Consider the following 19,285-nt stretch of genomic DNA (forward strand, 5'->3'; position numbering starts at 1 on the left):
AGGCCCATTGATTTGGATGCGGAGGTGGCACCCTTATTGGATATTGAGGCTGCTCCCATGCCGGCTATCGCCACGGAGGAAAGGTAGTCAGAGGTTGAAGTGACTTACGACAGAGGGGAACCTGCACGATTAGCCGGGGTCGGCTCATTATCAGTGGACGGAAGGGATAAAACCGTCCTTGTAGAAGATGATGGGTTGGGCTCCGATGTCGACCCTGAGGAGGTGCGGGCTTTTGGGGAGAGGTTCACCCGAGTGGAGATAAGGATGGAGGGGCCTGATCGGCACATAGTCATTCCCGTAGATTATGACCTCTTGGCTAACTCGGACGGGCAGTGCCGACCTTCGCTCCTCCATGCACGGATTCTGAGAACAGGATGCTACAGGCATTGAGGGATACGGATCTGTCATTGGGTATATCTAGCATGGCCTTGCGAGTAAGTTTGCTTTTCCCATGTTAGGTTAGTTCATTTCGTATATGTAATTCGCTTCCGCTGACTTGTCTTCTTTTGTATGTCAGACCCTCATCATGTAGATTGAGTGTGATTAGCGGGAAGAACGAAGGATGACCCTCTTTAAGAAGATGGTATCCAAGTACAGAGAGTACTGTTAAGCTCCGAACACTAGTTGACTTACTTAGCTAGGATGACCAGTTCTAGACGCTCAGCGATGGGCTCAAGAAGAACGATAAGGAGCTGAGGGAGAAAGACGAGGAGCTTATGAGGGCTATCGGCAGATGCAACGTGCTTGAGGGGGCGCTGAAGGCTAAGGAGGATGAGCTCGAGGTGAGCAAGGGAGTGACAACTGAGAATACTGGCCTTCATGCTCAGGTGGCATCTTTAAGGGTTGAGCTCGAGTAGAGTAAAACAAGGGACATCAACTTGAGGGATGAGTTGAGCACCAGGGTCGAAGAGTTGGGTCGAGCTGAGAAAGTTAGAATGGTCGTTGTGGCGGAAGCGGTAGCCTTATGGGGCGCCCTCCATGTTTGCAGGTCTGAGCGGGCTACTGAGGTGGAAACTTCAATGCTCAAGGAGGCAAGGTATGAGGAGCGGAGCGGGGGTTTGGAGGCCGAGCAATCTGAGCTGAATGAGCAAGTTGTCACCCTAAGAGCCGAGAAGGCGCAACAACAGGCCCAGCCATCTATATCTCATACTTCTGTCGATCCTGGTGTGTCACGAGAGTTGTATGAAATGGGGGTTCATGCTGAGGCCCAACTTGATATATACAGATCTCTGAAGACGGCTAGGAAGATTTTCGGGGCGGAACTTGAGGATGTAGTGTCAAGGCACGTGTAGCTCGTGACGCCTATGGTTATGATCCTAGTACACCCAACGGGGATGATGATGGAGACGCCTTAGATGGACTTGCCTCCGACCCTTGGTATGACGATGGGTATGCTGATGACGTCGGTGATGATGCGGCGTGAAGTCTTTGTACTTGGAATGTATTTTTTGTGTTTTGCGCTCTTTTTATGGGGGCGTCTTTCAAACCCTTTGTAAATTGTATTGGAATGGAAATGATTGAAATGGAACAGTTGTTTTTTTGCTGTGTATTTCTGGCTCTTTTGTTTTGTGAGTGTTTTCTTTTGTGAGAAATTTCTTGACCTTCGATGAATCGAATGTAAGTTGATTTGAACGAGGTCGAATGTAGATCTATTCGAATGAGGTCTATTGTAAGTTAATCCGAGCAAGGTTGAATGTAGATAGATTCGAACGAGGTCGAATGTATGTTAATTCGAGCGAGGTTGATTGTAGATCGATCTGAACGAGGTCGAATGTATGTTAATTCGAGCGAGGTCTAATGTATATTAATTCGAGCGAGGTCGAATGTATATACTTTCGAGCAAGGTCGAATGTATATTGATTCGAGCGAGGTCGAATGTATATTGATTCGAGCGAGGTCGAATGTATATTGATTCGAGCGAGGTCGAATGTATATTCCCTTTGTGTTTGGTGTGATTGTGTACGTTTGGTGTTGTGTAAGAATGTCATACTGCTTTGTTTATTCATTAGAGAATATTACATGTTTCTGTTCGATCCGTACCTACATTCGAAGAGTCCCAGTTTATCTAGTCCCTTCATCGCTCTGCCTAGAGAAGTAGTCGATAGGCGGGACGATGAACTTAATACCTAAACTCCAAGACGCCTCCTTCATCGCCTCATTAAAACCTCCCCGAGAAAATCCAATTGGGACAAAACTCAGGTGAGAGAAAAAGAGTACAACTTGGAGGACGTCCATCTTCAGAAGTTGAAGTATTTGAGGTGGGCAACGTTCCAATTGTTTGGTTGTAGTTTTCCCTCCATTGTTTCTAGTTGGAATGACCCTTTGTTTGCTGTTGCCGTGATTTTGTATGGTCCGTCCCAATTGGTTCCTAGTTTGCCTTCCCCGTGGGTCTTTGCTCACTTATGTTTTTGCTTTGAGTACATAGTCCCTACCTTGAGTGGTTTAACTTTGGCTTTTTGTTGTAGTACCATTTGCTATTTTTGAGCTATCATTCTTATGTAGGCCATGTCTCTTCGCTCATCTGTTTCCTCGAGGTCTTGCTTTCTGCTTTCATCGTTACTTGGTCCGCTCTCGTTGGAGTATCTCAAACTTGGCTCCCCGACTTCGACTAGTATCACTGCGTCAGTCCCATAGACTAGTGAATATGGCGTTTCTCCTGTGCTTGTTTTTGGTGTGGTGCGGTATGCCCATAGCACTTCCGGTAGCAGTTCCGGCCACAATATCTTGGCGTCCTCAAGCTTCTTCTTCATGATGTTCAATATTGTTTTATTATAGGACTTCGCCTGACCGTTGCTTGCAAGATGATATGGCGTGGAGAGTATTCGCTTGATATGCCATTTCTCGAAGAATTCGGCGGTCTTTTTTCAGGTGAATTGGGGTCCATTGTCACAAATTATTTCGTTGAGGATGCCGAAGCGACATATGATGTTCTTTCATATGAATGTGATAACTTCTTGTTCGTGTATTCGGGCGAATACACCTGCTTCTACCCCCTTGAAAAAATAGTTAGTTAAAACCAAAAGAAATCGTATATTACCTCGTCCTGATGGAAGGGGTCCTACGATATCCATCCCCCATTTGATGAATGGCCAAGGCGATATGACGGAGTGGAGGTGCTCGCTCGCCTGGTGGATCATTGGAGCGTATTTTTGGCATTGTTCACACTTTCGAATGAAGTCAACGACTTCCTTTTTTCATGGTGGGCTAGTAATAGCCTGCCTGATAAGGCATCTAAAGAGGGCTTGATTACTGGAATGTGATCCACAGTGGCCTTCGTGTACTTCTTCGAGTACACGCCTAGTTTGGTTTGGTCCTAGGCACTTCGCCAAGGGACCGCCAAATGTCCTTTTGTACAGCTCATAGTTGATGATGTTGTGTTGGGCACCCTGCATTCGAAGCTTCTTGGCTTCTTTTTTGTCGGGTGGGAGCACTCCGTCGTAAATATGATATAGTACAGTTGCGCCAGTCCCAAATCAAGTTTATAGTGCGTATCTCAATTTGGTCTATTGACGAACGGAAGATGGTGGCCACGTTTTCTTTTCCTCTTATGTTCTTGGTGGCCGCTGCTAATTTGGCAAGGCCGTTTGCTTCAATATTTTGTGCTCGGGGTATCTGGTCGAGTTGGCACTCGTCGAACTCGGGCAATAGCTTATGAAATTCTACCTGGTATTTTGTAGCCTTTGTTCTTTGATTGGGAAAGTCCATATGACTCGGTTGACGACGAGTTGTGAGTCACATCACAGGATGACTCGCCGTGCTCCACACTTGAGATCTAGTTTTAGTCTTGTGATTACGGCCTTATACTCAGCCTCATTGTTAGTCATGTCGGGACACCGTATGGACTGACGGATGATTTCGCCTATTGGGACCTCGAACACGAGTCCCAGTCCAGATCCTGCTGCGTTGGAGGCACCATCGGTGCACAGGACCCATAGGTTGGGTCTCTTGGGGGAGGTACTGGAGGCTTCCTACTCAGCCTCATGCAGTATTTTAGCGCTAAAGTCGGCAACGAAGTCGGCGAGCACTTGCGACTTTATCGTTGTTCGCAACTGATATGTTATGTCGTGCTCGCTTAATTCGATGGCACACTTGGCCAATCTACCCAACAACTCGGGTTTGTGTAAGATACTTCTTAGGGGAAGGTCGTGACCACTGATATGGGGTGACATTGGAAATAGGGTCTCAGTTTTTGTAAAGCTACGACTAATGCCATGGCCAGTTTTTTCGAGGTGGGGATACCTCGTTTCAGCATCGACCAGGGTTTTGATAATGTAATATATTGGAGATTGTGTACCTTTATTTTCACGGACCAAGACTGCGCTTACTATGACGTCGGATACGGCCAAGTAGATTAAGAGACGTTCGCATGGTTCTGCCTTGACGAGTAATGGGGGTGAGGACAAGTATGCCTTTAGTTCTCTTAGGGCATTGACACATTCAGAATTCCACTAGAGTCCATTATCCTTTTTGAGTACGTCAAAGAATTTGTGGCATCTATCAGACGATCGTGAGATAAACCTCAACATGGCGGCTATACGGCCGGTCAATTATTGCACCTATTTCTTGTTGGTCAAAATTTCAGGTATTCCCTCTATAGCCTTGATTTTGTTAGGATTGACCTCGATGCCTCTCTACGATACCAAAAAACCGAGGAACTTTCCTGAGGTCATGCTAAAAGCACACTTTTTGGGGTTCAACTTCATGTCGTATCGTCTAAGTATGCCGAAGGCTTCCCTTAGGTAGTCGATGTGGTCCTCTTTTCTTTTTGATTTAACTAACATGTCGTCTATATAGACTTCCATCGTTTTGCCGAGTTGCTCTTTGAACATCTTGGTGACCACCTTTTGATAGGCCGCCCCTACATTTTTCAACCCGAACGACATGACACTGTAGTAGTACGTCCCTTGATGGGTGATGAAGGAGATTTTTTCTTGGTCGTCCTCCTCCATGAGGATTTGGTTGTATCTTGAGTAGGTGTCCAAGAAGCTTAATAACTCGCGTCCTGATGTTGGGTCGATGAGCTGATCGATGTGAGGCAACAAGAAGGAGTCTTTTGGGTAGGCTTTGGTTAGGTCCATCAAGTCTATGCACATGCGCCATTTCCTATTTTTCTTTTTTACCATGAACACGTTAGCGACCCATTGGGGGTACTTTGACTCTCGAATGGAATTGTTGGAAAGCAATTTTTCTACCTCTTCATGGATGGCCTCGTTGATTGCAGCATTGAACTTTTCTCTGATTTGTCATACCGGCGGGTAGAGTGGATCGATATTCAGCTTGTGTGTTGCAATGTCTTTCGAGATACCTAGCATATCTGTATGGGAGAAAGCAAACTGATCAGCGTTGTTAGTTAAAAATTTATGGAATTTACCTGGTTCTGTGAGTTTGTGGCCGATGTAGGCTTTTTTGTTGTGGTCACTTATTTCCAGCTGGACGGGATCGAGGTCTTCTATTGTTGACCCTGTGGCTTCCACAACGTTGGGGTCTCTGACGACATCTGTTTGTTCGTCGGACTCGGGCCCCGACTTCGGTAATTGCTATGCTCCTGAGCCCTCATCTCTTAACTATTGGGTGTATGTGCAATCTTGGGCGATGTAGTTGCATTCTTGAGTTGTGCGCTATTCACCACAGATGCTAAATATTCCCCATGGGGTAGGGAACTTGATGACCTAGTATAAACTGGACGGGATGGCCCTCATGGCATATATCCAGGGTCGCCTTCTAATGGCGTTGTAGGCAGTTTCTTGGTTCATGACATGGAATGTTGTTTCCAAGGTGATGCGACGAGCAATGTTATCTTTACAGATATTTGTTCAACTACAATAGTGTTATGCAATGTGGTATCTTATCCTCGAGTCTCATTTGTGTAAGAACTATAGGGTAGATAATACACGTGCCGCTCCCGTCATCTACCATGATTCTTTTTACATCGGTATCTAAAATTCATAAAGTAATGACAAGAACATCAAAATGAGGAAAGGTCAAACCGTGGGTATCTAACTTATCGAAGACGATACTGTCTTCGAGGTCATCATACTGTTCATGGATGATCGACCGTTTCAATTTATGTGTGGTGGTGAACTTTACATGGTTGATTGTTTCTTCGTCGCTTCCGCCGATGATCATTTAGATGGTGCGGGCGGGGGAGGGTGGCTTTGGGGGTGGTTCTCGTCCACAGGCGAAATTGGCTCTCCCTCGGTCCCTCATCAACTCCTTTAAATGTCCTTGGTGGAGCATGTTCACTACTTCTTGTCGTAGGGCTATGCAATCCTCGGTCTTATGGCCTAGTTCCTAATGGAACTCGCAGAGGGCATTCGACTTTCTGGAATTTGGGTCCGACTTCATCTTTTGTGGCCATTTCACCTTGGGACCGAGCTTCTCTAGGGCGTAAACTATTTATGAAGGAGAAACACAAAAAATGTGAGCAAATAAAAGTGGAGGCATACCTCTTTCATTTCGGTGAGTTCCTATTTATGGCCTGGACGATCCTTTGGCTTGGCGGGGAGGTAGTAGGACAGTGACTCTGATGTACAGTTGGTGCCTTTCCTGATTGAGGCGTGGACCTGCATGATCTCTTCGGCTGTCATTCCGATGATCTTTCATTGATTCCATTTGGACTGTCGTTAGCTGTTGGGTTGGACCATTGGGGTTTTCTTCATCTGCTCTCACCTCGGCACAACAAGCATTGTGAATTTCTTCCCAGGTAGTGGGAGGGTATTTCATGAGTCTGCTGAATAATTTTATGGTCGCCCTCTACCCATTACTGTTTAACCCGTTTTGAAAAGCCGCTACTGCCATCCCTTCTGACACGTTTGGCAGGCTCATTCTTACTCTGTTGAACCGGGTGAGGAAGTTCCTGAGTCCTTCGCCAGGCGATTGTTTGACGGTGAATATGTCATTCACTCTAGCTTTTGCTTTCTTGGCCCCTGCATGGGCGATGACGAACTTTTCGGCCATTTTCTCGAATGTCATTATGGAGCATGCTGGTAATTGTGAGTACCATGTTAAGGCTCCTCCTGTTAGGGTTTCACCGAACTTCTTCAGCAGCACCGACGACACCTGCTCTTTCGAGAGGTCGTTGCCTTTTACCGCCGTGATGTAATGAATGATATGGTCTTTAGGGTCTGTCGTACCATCGTATATTTTTAGATATGGTGGCATTTTGAAGGTTTTGGGTATGACATGTGGGGCTACCTCCTCGCTGTATGGCTGTTCTACGAAACGACCGACGTTCAGTTTTGGCAGGAGTTTCGGGGCGCCTGGTATCTTATCAACTCTTTCTTGGTGCTCCCTTATTTGGTCGCGGAGCGCATTATTCTCATTCTCCATTTCTTCAATTTTCTTCAGAACAACTACAAGGGCGTCGTTACCTACGTCAATAACGGTGTGAGTGATACCTGTTGGGGGAGGAGCGTATGCTCGTTGATGGTTGTTAGGGTGTCAACTTGTGCGGTGTTCCTACTCGCCACTTGAGCGAGTTTGTCGAGTATAATGCTTAGGGTACTTGTCAGCCACACCTCCAATAACTTTTTTACTGTAGGCGGCGGTTCTTCCATAGTGGACGTGGAGGCTACCTTCTTATGTGAAGCGGTTACACTCTCATGAGGATGAGGTGAATCAATTTGCCTAGGTGAGGAGCTCGGTGTCACATTCTCCTCGTATTCCTTGTCCACCTCGTTGATGGTTCCTAAGAGATTGGTAGTGACATCTATCACTGCTTTCAGTCTTTCCTCTCATTTTCCTACCATTGTTAGCTTGTGCAAACAAGAAAAAAAGAGCTTTTGTTGTTTTTTTAGATCTAGAAGAAACTAAACTTTTTAACTAGGAACTCCCACAGACGACGATAAATTGTTTGACCAAAATGTTTTAAGCCCTTTTAGTTAAACCAATTTAATAAATAGACAAGGGGTGAATCCGAGTTAAAAGTAATAAATTCGAGATCCTAAATTAAATAACTTGGATGGTATGGGACCGTGTTCAAGTCAACAAATGCCGAGTTAATACTCAATGACTATTAATAAATTTGAGAATGAAAACATGCAATAAATGTGATAAATGACATTAAATATAATAAGAAGGAATTTGTCACTCAAATGTTAGATCTTCCTCTAACTACAACGTGTGACAACAGACAATAGAAATGAACTATGTGTTCTTGGATCTTGTGAACTAAAGAGGAATATTACTCCCTCCGGTTCACAATAAGTGTCCAATTTACTTTTAGCACGCCCATTAAAAAAATACTAAATTCTATACAAAAATACCTACTATGACTAAACTACCCCTAATTAAACATTTAATGTGAGGAGTAAGAAAACTTTTTAGGGATATGTACATAGGAGTTATTTTGTAAAGACAAATTGAATTCTTTCTTGATTACATAACTGGACACTTATTTTGAACCAAAATAAAAAAGTAAATTGGACACTTATTGTGAACCGAAGGGCGTATATAATGGAATCAAACAAAGGAGACAAGACAAGTTTTTTGTATATTCTTGATAGTCAACTCTTTACAGGATGATCTTTTATAAAAGTTCCGAATCCCCTTTTGTTTTCTCCCTCATCCTATTTATAAGGGATATCCCTAGAAAACCCTAAAAAAGTACAATAAGGGGAAATATTCAATAGAATATTCTTATTCATAACCCTAGGAATATTTTAACAGTTGCAGCCGTTTGCTCTCTACTTGACCTCGGCACTGATCTCTCCCTTTGAGCGACTCCTCGCCACTGGACCGTGCTTGATTTCTACCTCGGCCTCAGCTCGTCCGTCTACATTCGCTAAACTAGACCTAATTTTGACCCATACACCTCTTCCACGTGTATGTCACCATATGCTTAAAACCCTCTGCGTTTCTCTTTTTTTTTTCTTTTTTCTTTTAATTTAATTTTCCTTTAGATTCTATCAGGCAATAACATCAGTTTATTAATTAGGATCTTTAACAGGAAGGAATCAAATGAAAAATGGGAAAATAAAGATTACTTGTTTGTTAATGATATCTGACATATGGGAAGATCTAATGTGTTAGTTTGGGTCCATCGCTCACACCATGGCTCGTTGCGAACTCAATTATTATTGTAGTATGAATTAACTTGAGGTTGTTGTAGAGCTCCATAAATATCAAATTCTAAATTTTGGATCCGTCTTCGCCTTTCAATCTCAAAATGCAATTATCTTCAAGAATAAAACGTCTGTTGTGCTTAATACCTTACGTTGATGTATTACATCTTGATGTACAATAGTACTATTAACATGTAAATATGGTATGATAAAGAGGGAGAGATCCTTGTGAAAACCAGTTATTTGGTGATGGCCCTGAAACATGTTAATGTCTATTTCTTTCATCATATAGTCAAACATCTTTATATTAACATCCTTATATAATAATTATTTACTATAAAAACAAAATATTTTTTGGAAATGATATTTTATGCTATATTTTACCTCTTTATAATATTTTTTACCTATAACAACAATATCCATCTTTATAATATAGTACACTCTTTGTAAAATTATCCTTCTATAAAAGCCATGTAAAATCTCTAAAATTACCAATAATAAGTCTAAAGATGTTGACCAAATGTTTTTAAACTCTCATGCTTCATTTTACTTCCATAATTAAAGATTTCATGCAATTTCATTAAAAGATATCCTTGTACATTTTCCTTTCATTGCACAAAAGTTTAAATCTTTGCAGATTTAGTTATAGATTATTAGTAATGTACCACCTTCTTTTAATATTTAATTAGTAAAATATGCATATCTTTTGAAATTTTAAATTTGAGTAATTTTCTTATGCTTTATATATAATATTAATAAAGGAAAAAAATTAAATTTTGGATAATTTTTGCATGTAACAACCAAATAATATCTAAATGTCAAATATTGTTATATATAGGTGTATAACAACATTCACTATAAAAGCTAAGAAATTATCAGAACAACATATATTGTTATAGAGAGATTTAGCTGTTTATGGCTGAGTCTATCTTTGTATGATGCTAAATTAAGATATGTTAATGTCTCATAAAAAAGAAAATACAATTGTTCTCAAAGAATATTAACGAATGTAAAATTTGTTTTGAAGCTAAAATTACTAAAAGAAACTTGTTCTTATATGTAAATAGAGAAACAGAAATATTATACTTGATTCACACTGATTTAGACGATTAATCTGAAACAGACTATGATTGGAGGTGGCAACATATACCATGCGACTTTTTATTGATGTACAATACGTTAATAGTTATGGTATGATAAAGAGGGAGGAGGGGGTTTGGGGGGTGGGTGCGGTGGGGGTGGGGCGAAGGGGGTCAACAACAACAACGATCCAGTATAATCCCACAAGTGGGGTCTGGGGAAGGTGGGGCGAAGGTGGTCCTTGTGTGTAAACCAGTTATTTGGAGATAGAAATTTTGTATCCTTCAAGTCATTGGTAGGACACTATGAGCTATAGATCTAAGGCATGACCTTGGCTCTGAAACATCCTTTACATCTATTGGATTCATTCTGGGATTCTTGAGCCAGATTTTGGCTCTGGCCATCACTTGACTTTGGGCTGCCACAGGAATCTGATCTAAGAGATAAAGACTCAAACATCTGCAGCTCTACAATTTCCTTGCCTTCACATATGATCTTAACCTCACAGAACTCTGGTGCATTTTGCAATATCTGATAAGCCGTACCGTTACCTCTTCTTGACATCATTTTCCTATGATCAAAGGAATTTAATTAATCAATAAGATTAACAAGAGCAGCTTAAAACTAATGGAGAAGTTGAGTAGTAGTTTAAGTGGTAGTAATTTTATTTTTCTCATACTTGATATTGGCTTTAGAAGTACCAAGAATCAGCTTTCTTATGTTGCAGATAGGAATAAGATCCAGTATAGCTTTGCCTTCCATGTCACTCTCTATAAGAATTGTATCCACTTTAACCTGTTCAAAGCGGTACATATATCATGTAACCCAGCGGCGGAGCTAGAATTTTCATTAAGAGGATCGAAATATAAAGAAACAAACTCACCAAGAAGTCAAGGGGTGTTAATATATATAGTGTGCGTATATATATATATATATATATATATATATATATATATATATATATTATTTTTAAAAAAATTACCCAACTACACACTATAATTTTCCAACGAAAGGGTGTCGGTTGACACCCCTTGGGTGCATGTGGCTCCGCCACTGATATAGCCTTAGATCTGTTTCTGGTGGCGAAATCAGAATTTTCGCTAAAAATGCTCAAGATTTAATATGTGTATAAAAAGTAGTATTTCACTATATATGCAAGATAAATTTTCCGACAAAAGGTGTTCAACCGTCACAGTGTTGTTTCTGCAAGTTACTAATCTGTTATAGGCAAATATAAGAGATTATGTGTAGTTTATTTGTGTACCTTGAAAGCAGTGCAGATGTCAACAAACTTTTTAAGGAACTGCCTCCTCTTGCTTCTTTCTTGAGCCATGAACTTCTCCTTCTGCTCTTCATTCACTTGGCTTATTGGAATCATTCCCACTGTTGTATAATAAAATTTGGAAAATTTATAGTGTACAATAAATTAAATTAGATCTAAATTCAAATAATTTTTCTCTTCATAAAGGTAAAAGGATCAAAATACTCCTCTATTGTACAAAATACCTTAATTTTACCCTGTGTTATGTCTTAGGGCCCTTCATACCCTTGTCGTTAGTAAATTGTCTCGTATTTACCCTTTACCCTAACAGAAATCTAATCTAAAGAATCGCTGAGGATAATTTCAAACTGTAGACAAGAGTCGAGGGGTAAGTTTGAACCTTTTCACCGAAGTATATTGACACGTGAAATCCACTCAGTTCAAGCCGGAATTAGAGCTCTTTTAAAGCTAATAGCAAATACGAGGCTATTTGCTAAACGACAAGGGTATCCATGACTCCAACGTATAATCAAAGCTAATAGCAAATACGAGACTATTTGCTAAACGACAAAGGTATCCATGACTCCAACGTATAATCAATAAAGGATAAAATTTAAATATTTTGTAAAATAGATAGATAAATTTGGACAATTTCACTTTCAAGAATGAAATAAGGGGCTAAAGGAATGGAATCAATACTCTTTAGAAAGATATAACGAAGGATTTCTATCTTTCTTAAACTCCATGTTAAGTAAACACCGTCAAATAAAATGCAACGAAGAGAATAACTACATAATAAAGGATTTTATGTATGTTTGATTTTTTTTTTTTGTGTGTGTGTGTGTGAGAGAGAAAACTTACAAAGAGTAGGGATATACTTGGTTTGAGGAAAGATAAGAATGAGAAAAACAATGGCAGAGTTTGGATTGATTACACCATTTTTGAGAGTCCAAAACAATGCATCCATACTTGATTCCTCTTGGCTAATATTCTTATTCCAAACAGCAACATAAACAATATCATGAATATCTCCTCCTTTATTATTAAAATCAAAGGAAAACAAACTGCCTTGATCCATTTCACCTTCACTTCTTGTACTGTTCAAACGGACCAAACCCCCATTATTATGATCCATTTCAAATAAATAACTTGTAGTAGAATAATAAAATTTCTCATCTTCTTCTTCTTCAATCTCATTGATCAAAGTGTTTGTGTTAGTTTGTTGACTTTGACTTTGACACTCATCTTTGTAATTGAACTCATATTCACTCTTCATTGTTTTTGTCTTTGTGCTATCTTATTTGCTTCAAAAAGATTCAGTTGTTTGAAAAAACTCAGACAGAAAAGTTTAGGACAAATTAAAGGTTGCTATAAATTGAGACATTTTGTTCTTATGTACTAATGTCCCTATTGTAAGCAACCAACTTAATTAAAAAGAACCCCTTATTTATTTGTGATTTTGGTATTATAAGCAAGATATTCCACTGAATATGCTTCATATATCAGCTGGTTGTTGATGTTATGTCATTACATATCATGTAAATGTGCTATTTTTACACTATTGTGTTGTATCGTATTGTTATTTTAAATATAATATTTATTTTGATTTTTATATAAATTTTATTGTATCGTATCGTTAAATTCGTCGTTACGTAACCAGGAAAAATGCCACTTTATGGAACAACAGATTTAGTGTAGTCGCGTCGTTACCTTATTTTTTTCTCTCATCTTGCCCTTTCTTATTATTAATTAATAATCCTATTTTATCCTTTACTCTATCTTTTTATATATAATTCTACCTTGTACCTTATTTTTTCTTGCAAATTTATCCTTCATACTATTGGTGCATGACATCATAAAATAATAACAAATAATACAATCTATCCAAGTATTGTATACATCAAAACGATACAGTACAATACAATACAATACTACACAATACGTTATGAAACGATACTAATTAACAACCATCCAAACAAGTTGTTACTTGTTGTAACTAGGTAACTCAGCCTTATTTTAGATTACATTTTTTTTTTATGAAGATTACCTATAAATATCTTTGGTGTATAAGTTAAACTCGTATAAATGATCGCACTAGAAATTTACATGTAATTTAATGTAACCCCTTTATAGGGGGAAAAAAGGTAAATACATAAGTACTTTAATTGAATTTTGCACATCTAGCTCCTAGTTGGTATGCCTAAAAAATATGAATAATTAGTCAACTGAGAAGACAACATTTATTCATTCATTTTAATAAACCAAACTTAAGAAATAAGTGATAGGAATGATGTCATGAGTAAAAGGTTTTTAAATGTCGTGAAGTTATTCTGATAATGACTTCCAAAAGAATATGCGAAATAGCTACCAGAATCAAGCAATAGGAAATTGTCTAAGGTCAAATGCTCTTTGTATACAGTATATATATATATATATATATATATATATATATATATATATATATATATATATATATATATATATATATATATATATATATATATATATATATAATAAAAAATTCCTCTTGATTATTAAACATAAGTGAGATTGGTTGAACAGTGTGTGAGAACCAAAGATGCTTTTTGACAATAAATCTAATGAATTCTTGTACTGGAGTCCTAAATACTTGCACATTAGTTTTTTATATTAATCAAAGAATAATTAGTGTATCCTCGACGTGATGCTTCATAAAATCTTGCTAGGTGTATTCTCTATTAAACTACTATACTAAACTATAGGGATAATATAATTACAGTATGCATATATAGTCCCTCTTTATAACAGCATCCATATATAACAACACTTCACTATAAAAATCAAAGTTTTTCCGAACCAATTATGTAATGTTATAGTATATGTTTTCTATAACAATACTTCGGTATAACATCCAATATTCGGAACAAACAAGACTGATATATATAGAGAGGTTTGACTGTATAGAGTTATGATACTGAAGCTTTCTGTGCAACTGTCAGGGTGTAGCTATAATATTAGTTACGAGTTTGGACGAACCCAATAGCTTTTTCTTAGATCTTGTGTTTGTATTTATTTTTTTATTAAATATGTATAAATATTTAATTACGACCCCAATAATTAGAATGAGCTAAGACTTAACACATTCAGAATCCATAAACTTTAAATATTATTTACGTCTCTGGCTACTGTTACTTAGTAGTATCAAATTTTGCCAAAGATATTTGTCACTATGCTTGAAATTTCCTGTGCAAAGGATCCTATAGGTGTTACAAACTAGTTGGCCTAAAGTATATTATTATTGTTACACTTATATTAGGTCCAATTAAAAATATAACGACCAGATTTTGACACATAGTTTTGAAAGAACCTCTAATTTGCTTTAGAAGACTGGTTACTTATAACCAATATTTGAATGAAATGGGTTCGAGGAAAGTGGATATAAATATATAGGCGGATCCAGGATTGAGGATTCGACAATCATAGGGGCACCTTTACCGTCAATATAAATTTATTGTTGCTCATAAAGATTGGTACGGGGTCTTTGTTAATATTTGACTATTTTTTGGAGAACATTTGCAAGTATATATAGAATTTTTGCCGAAGTCTCGGATGCCGATTAATTGATATCTCTGATCTAATTGAAGCTCTTCTTGCATCAATTTAAGCACTTATGTCTTCGATTATACATGTAGATATGCAAGAAGTTACATAGACTCGTATACTTTTGGTATCTAATGGAGAATATTTAAGCGTAAATTGGCTAAAGGGCAGCCTGGTGCATAAAGCATTCGACGTTCACAGGGAAGAGCCGCATCCCATGGGGTGTTATGTAGGCAACCTACCGCGATGCAAGCATCGATGGCTGATTCCACGGCTTGAACACGTGATCAACAGGTCACACAAAGACAACTTTAAGCGCTTTCTAAGTAAGACATTCATACACTTTCTGCACATTTGAATGCCTCAAGAATTATATGAAAATCATAAGATACAACATATAACAAATTAAATAAAATCTCCCATCCCTTGGCTTAAATTTCTACTATACTTCTTATTTTTATAAATTTTCTCATGTCCCTTCAATATTTCCATTAGATGATTCTCCAATTTCTTCCTCTTCTTGTTCCTTTTGCCGCCATTTCTGCAGTTCTCCTTCAACTACCAATTTGGCTGCTTCAGCCATTTCTGCTGTCTTAATTGCTTCTTGTGTTGCAGCTTCAATATCTTCTTTCTCCTTCAAAATCGCCTCGAGTTTCTTGTTTGCTTCATTTTCATTGGCATTAATGGACTCCACTTGAGCCAATGCAGTTTTAACTTTTATTTCAGCATCATTCTTTTTTATTTCCACTTGTCGTTTCATCGCGTCGAATTCCTCAATTGACAATCTTATCTTCCCATTTGACGCTAAATTATGTTCTTCATTATCATCAGTAGGATTGTGTATCTTATCATCTGCAAGTTTCATTGCTGTTTCTGCCTCTTCAGCTTCTTTTAATGCAACTTTTAGTTTTTCTTCTGTTTCTTTGGTTGTTTCTTGAGCTGTTTTTGTTTCTTGTTTGAGTAATTCTGCTTTCCTCTTCATCTCTTCTGCTTCATTTTTAAATTGAATCGCCTCGGAATTCAACTGTTGAATTCTTGAAGGTAAATCATTAGAATCTCCTTCTGCTTGTGTTTTAGCTGAAATACTTGTTTCAAGTTCCTTCTTGCTATTTTCAAGATCCATTTTTAAGTTTTCAACTAAGGACTCTGCTTCCTCTGCTTTCTTTTTAAGCGTAGAGAGGTCGCCTTTTACGCGTTCTACTTCTAGTTGAAGCGAATCAACTAGGGTTCGGAGTGAACTTTCCTCTGCTGTTATCTCGCTCAACGCCTTCTTTGTAGCATCGAGCTCTGCATTTGCTTTATTATAAGCGTCCAAATCCAGGGCTCGAACTTGATTTAGTTGGTCTTGTAAGACGTGAATCGCCTCGTTGGTTACCTCGAGTTTTTCCAGGATGTTTTCGGTTACTAATTGAGAATCAGGGTCCTGTTTGAGAGCCCTGATTTTGTCCTCAGCTTCTTCTTTAGCTGTTCTAAGGGAATGTAAGTGAGTTTCTTTCTCTGCAATAAGTTTTTCATGCTCATCTTGTGCTTGGAGAGATGCAACTTTTACTTGGCCTAACGTTTCGCGTAATGTATCAACTTCTTTCGAGAGTTTACCTAGCCTCTCTTTGTTGATGGCCGCGTTATGTTGCGCGTCTGCAGCTTCTTGAAATGCAGCTAATTTTGCTTCCAGGGCCGCGTCAAAGTCCTGACGAAGATTTGTTAGCTCTTGTTTCGCTGCATTTAACTCGCCTGAAGATGTTCGATATTGTTCTCTTTCAGCTTCAACATTCTGTTTCCATGCATCAGTGCCAACTGGTGGCTTGTTGGATTTCTGTTCTTCGAGTTCGATGGCTCGGGCTTTTGCAGCTTCTGTTGTCTCAATGGCTGCTTGTTTCGATTCGCATAAAGTTTCGAGCTTTCCAGTGAGTTCATGGAGAGTTCTTTTGGCCTTTTCGAGTTCGCGAAGAGCATGAGCTTTTGTTGTCTCTGTACTTCTTATTTGTTCTTTGAAACTGTCTAGTTCTCTCAGGGCTAAGTGAAGCCTGCTTTCCTTCTCTAGCACCCTCTGTGAATTAGACGAAAAATTGTTATATGACAATTCAAAAATAAATGCATGATTCTCAAAATTTCATTTTGTAGAAAAAAATAGGATTTGAAGAATAGCATATATTGGAAAGAGATGGATGATAAATATATGTCCTAACTTGTGGCTAGAGCAAGGTCAATCCACAGGGGACAAATTTAGGGCGAGCGCTGTGAGCTCAATTGAACCTATTGCTTTCGGCTCCAATTGAGTATATCTATGTTGGTCAGATCCTTCAAAAATACCGGTGGCTTTGTGTCAGATCCTTTAAAAATTATTATGCAATTTTGGAGGATTCGACATGGGTGGGATCAGTAGCGAAATCAGGAATTTCTCCAAGTGTATTCAAACTTGAAAGAAATAAAAACAATTCCTCGAGAAAGGATGTTCCATATATATTATATACATTTAAAACCTAATATTTTACCTACATATACAGTATAATTTTTCGACAAAGGATAGCCAATTGACCACTCTTAGGACAATGTAGCTTTGCCCCTGGGTGGGACGGATATTTTTGGAGAATCCGAGCAACATAGATGTGTACACATGCTAAAATTATGTGTTCAGAATTAAAATTTGATAGGTTCAATATTTAGGTTCTTACAACTCGATCCATTACAATTTCAAAATTATAGGTTCAGGATTCAAAATTATCGAGTTTAGTTGAACTCATTCATTATATACTCCATCCGCATCCATACATATAATAAGGTCACTCGTTCTAAGCATAGCTGAGAACGTTTTATTAGCCAAACATATATAGTACTACATACCTCTTCAATGGTTTTTGATCTTTTAATTGTGGGCTTAGCCTTAGGGGAAGAACCAGCTTCACCAAACAAACTAACAGCTGCTCTTACAGATTGAAAAGGTGCTCTTGTATCAATTTCTCCAACTTCTGCTCTTGGGGAACCTGTGCTTCCTGCTGTTTTTGGAGAACCAACAGAAGATGGAGAACCTGTGGATTTTGGTGAACCTGAGGCATTTTGCCTCCCAGTTCTTATACTGAATCCAAACATGATTTTTGTGGTTCTATTTCTACACCTTCTCCTGCTAAATCCTGCAAATAAAAGGATGCATATTCAAGATTATGAGTTTTGAAGAAAAAGAAATATTCACTATTTTTTCTAAATGCCACATAAAGAATGATTTCATGATCGTAACATGCATGCAGTAATGAAGCCAGCAACTTTTTCAGGGGTGTTCAAACTTGAAAGGCGCTCTAGTGGGATCTTCACGGACAGAAAAAGATTGCAGTCAGTTTGATAATGATCGAGTGATATTGCTTCTTCGGCCTGAACCGAGGAATCCCTTAGATATGATGCAAAACGGCTCTTGTTCTATCCTTGATTAGAGATTTCTCTATGAAAAATATGAATCGGAGTTTGAAGAAGGGGAGGAAGAAGGAGAAAAATCCCCGACAAAGGGTGTTCAATATATTAAAATTTAATATTTAACCTATACACATAATATAATTTTCTCATAAGGTGGTTAGTTAACCACCCTTAGAATGGTGTAGCTTCGGCCTTACATGCATGCATGCATGGAGTAGGCTAGTAGCGTACACGAAATTTTGCGTACGTAATGTTGGCATTACCCGTCACAATTCGACTTGTAAATGAGTTTGGCTCTAGGAATATATTGATTTTAAGGCTTTACTTTATGTCTCAAATTGGCATTTATTACTTTAAAGCAATGCCGGGCTGTTGTATATACACATACACATATATAAGATTCTTTTTTATCGTAAAGTGATGCCGAATGACACCTTTTTCTAAAGGGCGTCTTCGCCACTGCATGCATGAAAATCTATGATCTTGGTTTGCGAAGAAAAGCTTGATGATCATTAAACTTTTATGCAAACAATAATTAATGTTAACTACGTCTCAATCTCAAATAAGTCAAGACTATTGAATAACGCTTAATTAACATATAGTAAATAACATGCACGAAAATATAAAGAGATATATAGCTCACTTCTTATTCATACAAGATAACTCAGAATTCCAGAAATGTGATTTATGGCTATCAACTTTTTGTTTGTGTATATAACAATTCTCAAGATTGTATCCACATTGTGCTATAAACAGGAGAAATGTTGGAACTTTTTCGGGTCTATTTCCCTTTTATATTTTCAAGAAAATGATCATAGGATATGAATAAAGAGAAGAAGAAATTACTAAGGATGAGGTAGGTATGAATGTTTTACTAATTTGCTTCTCTCTGTTTTGTCAT

At 38.4% G+C, this 19,285-nt stretch overlaps 2 protein-coding genes across 2 annotated transcripts; both read right to left on the reverse strand.

Annotated features, from left to right (window-relative positions):
- Positions 1-10,307: 10,307 nt before the first annotated feature.
- On the reverse strand, positions 10,308-12,768 carry LOC104236400 (U-box domain-containing protein 36-like). The gene is made up of 4 exons (XM_009790315.2): positions 12,265-12,768; positions 11,407-11,525; positions 10,822-10,937; positions 10,308-10,713 (listed from the first exon to the last, which is right to left on the reverse strand). The coding sequence occupies exons 1-4, from the start codon at positions 12,677-12,679 to the stop codon at positions 10,461-10,463; spliced, it is 903 nt and encodes a 300-aa protein (XP_009788617.1). The 5' UTR covers positions 12,680-12,768; the 3' UTR covers positions 10,308-10,460.
- A 2,584-nt stretch (positions 12,769-15,352) lies between these two features.
- On the reverse strand, positions 15,353-19,285 carry LOC104236401 (WEB family protein At1g12150-like). The gene is made up of 3 exons (XM_009790316.2): positions 19,028-19,285; positions 17,824-18,110; positions 15,353-17,029 (listed from the first exon to the last, which is right to left on the reverse strand). Exons 2-3 carry the CDS (start codon positions 18,067-18,069, stop codon positions 15,452-15,454), a joined length of 1,824 nt encoding a protein of 607 aa, XP_009788618.1. The 5' UTR covers positions 18,070-18,110; positions 19,028-19,285; the 3' UTR covers positions 15,353-15,451.

Source organism: Nicotiana sylvestris, chromosome 4 (assembly GCF_000393655.2).
Source record: "Nicotiana sylvestris chromosome 4, ASM39365v2, whole genome shotgun sequence".
Lineage (NCBI taxonomy): Eukaryota > Viridiplantae > Streptophyta > Magnoliopsida > Solanales > Solanaceae > Nicotiana > Nicotiana sylvestris.

What these genes read in the sequence shown, in the direction of transcription:
- LOC104236400 (XM_009790315.2), bottom strand. Translation starts at nt 12,679, where the DNA reads ATGAAGAGTGAATATGAGTTCAATTACAAAGATGAGTGTCAAAGTCAA. An exon ending in ACATCTGCACTGCTTTCAAG is followed by an intron (nt 10,938 to 11,406) that starts GTACACAAATAA and finishes CGCTTTGAACAG; the next exon opens with GTTAAAGTGGATACAATTCT. An exon ending in ACTTCTAAAGCCAATATCAA is followed by an intron (nt 10,714 to 10,821) that starts GTATGAGAAAAA and finishes CTTTGATCATAG; the next exon opens with GAAAATGATGTCAAGAAGAG.
- LOC104236401 (XM_009790316.2), bottom strand. Translation starts at nt 18,069, where the DNA reads ATGTTTGGATTCAGTATAAGAACTGGGAGGCAAAATGCCTCAGGTTCA. An exon ending in GATCAAAAACCATTGAAGAG is followed by an intron (nt 17,030 to 17,823) that starts GTATGTAGTACT and finishes TCTAATTCACAG; the next exon opens with AGGGTGCTAGAGAAGGAAAG.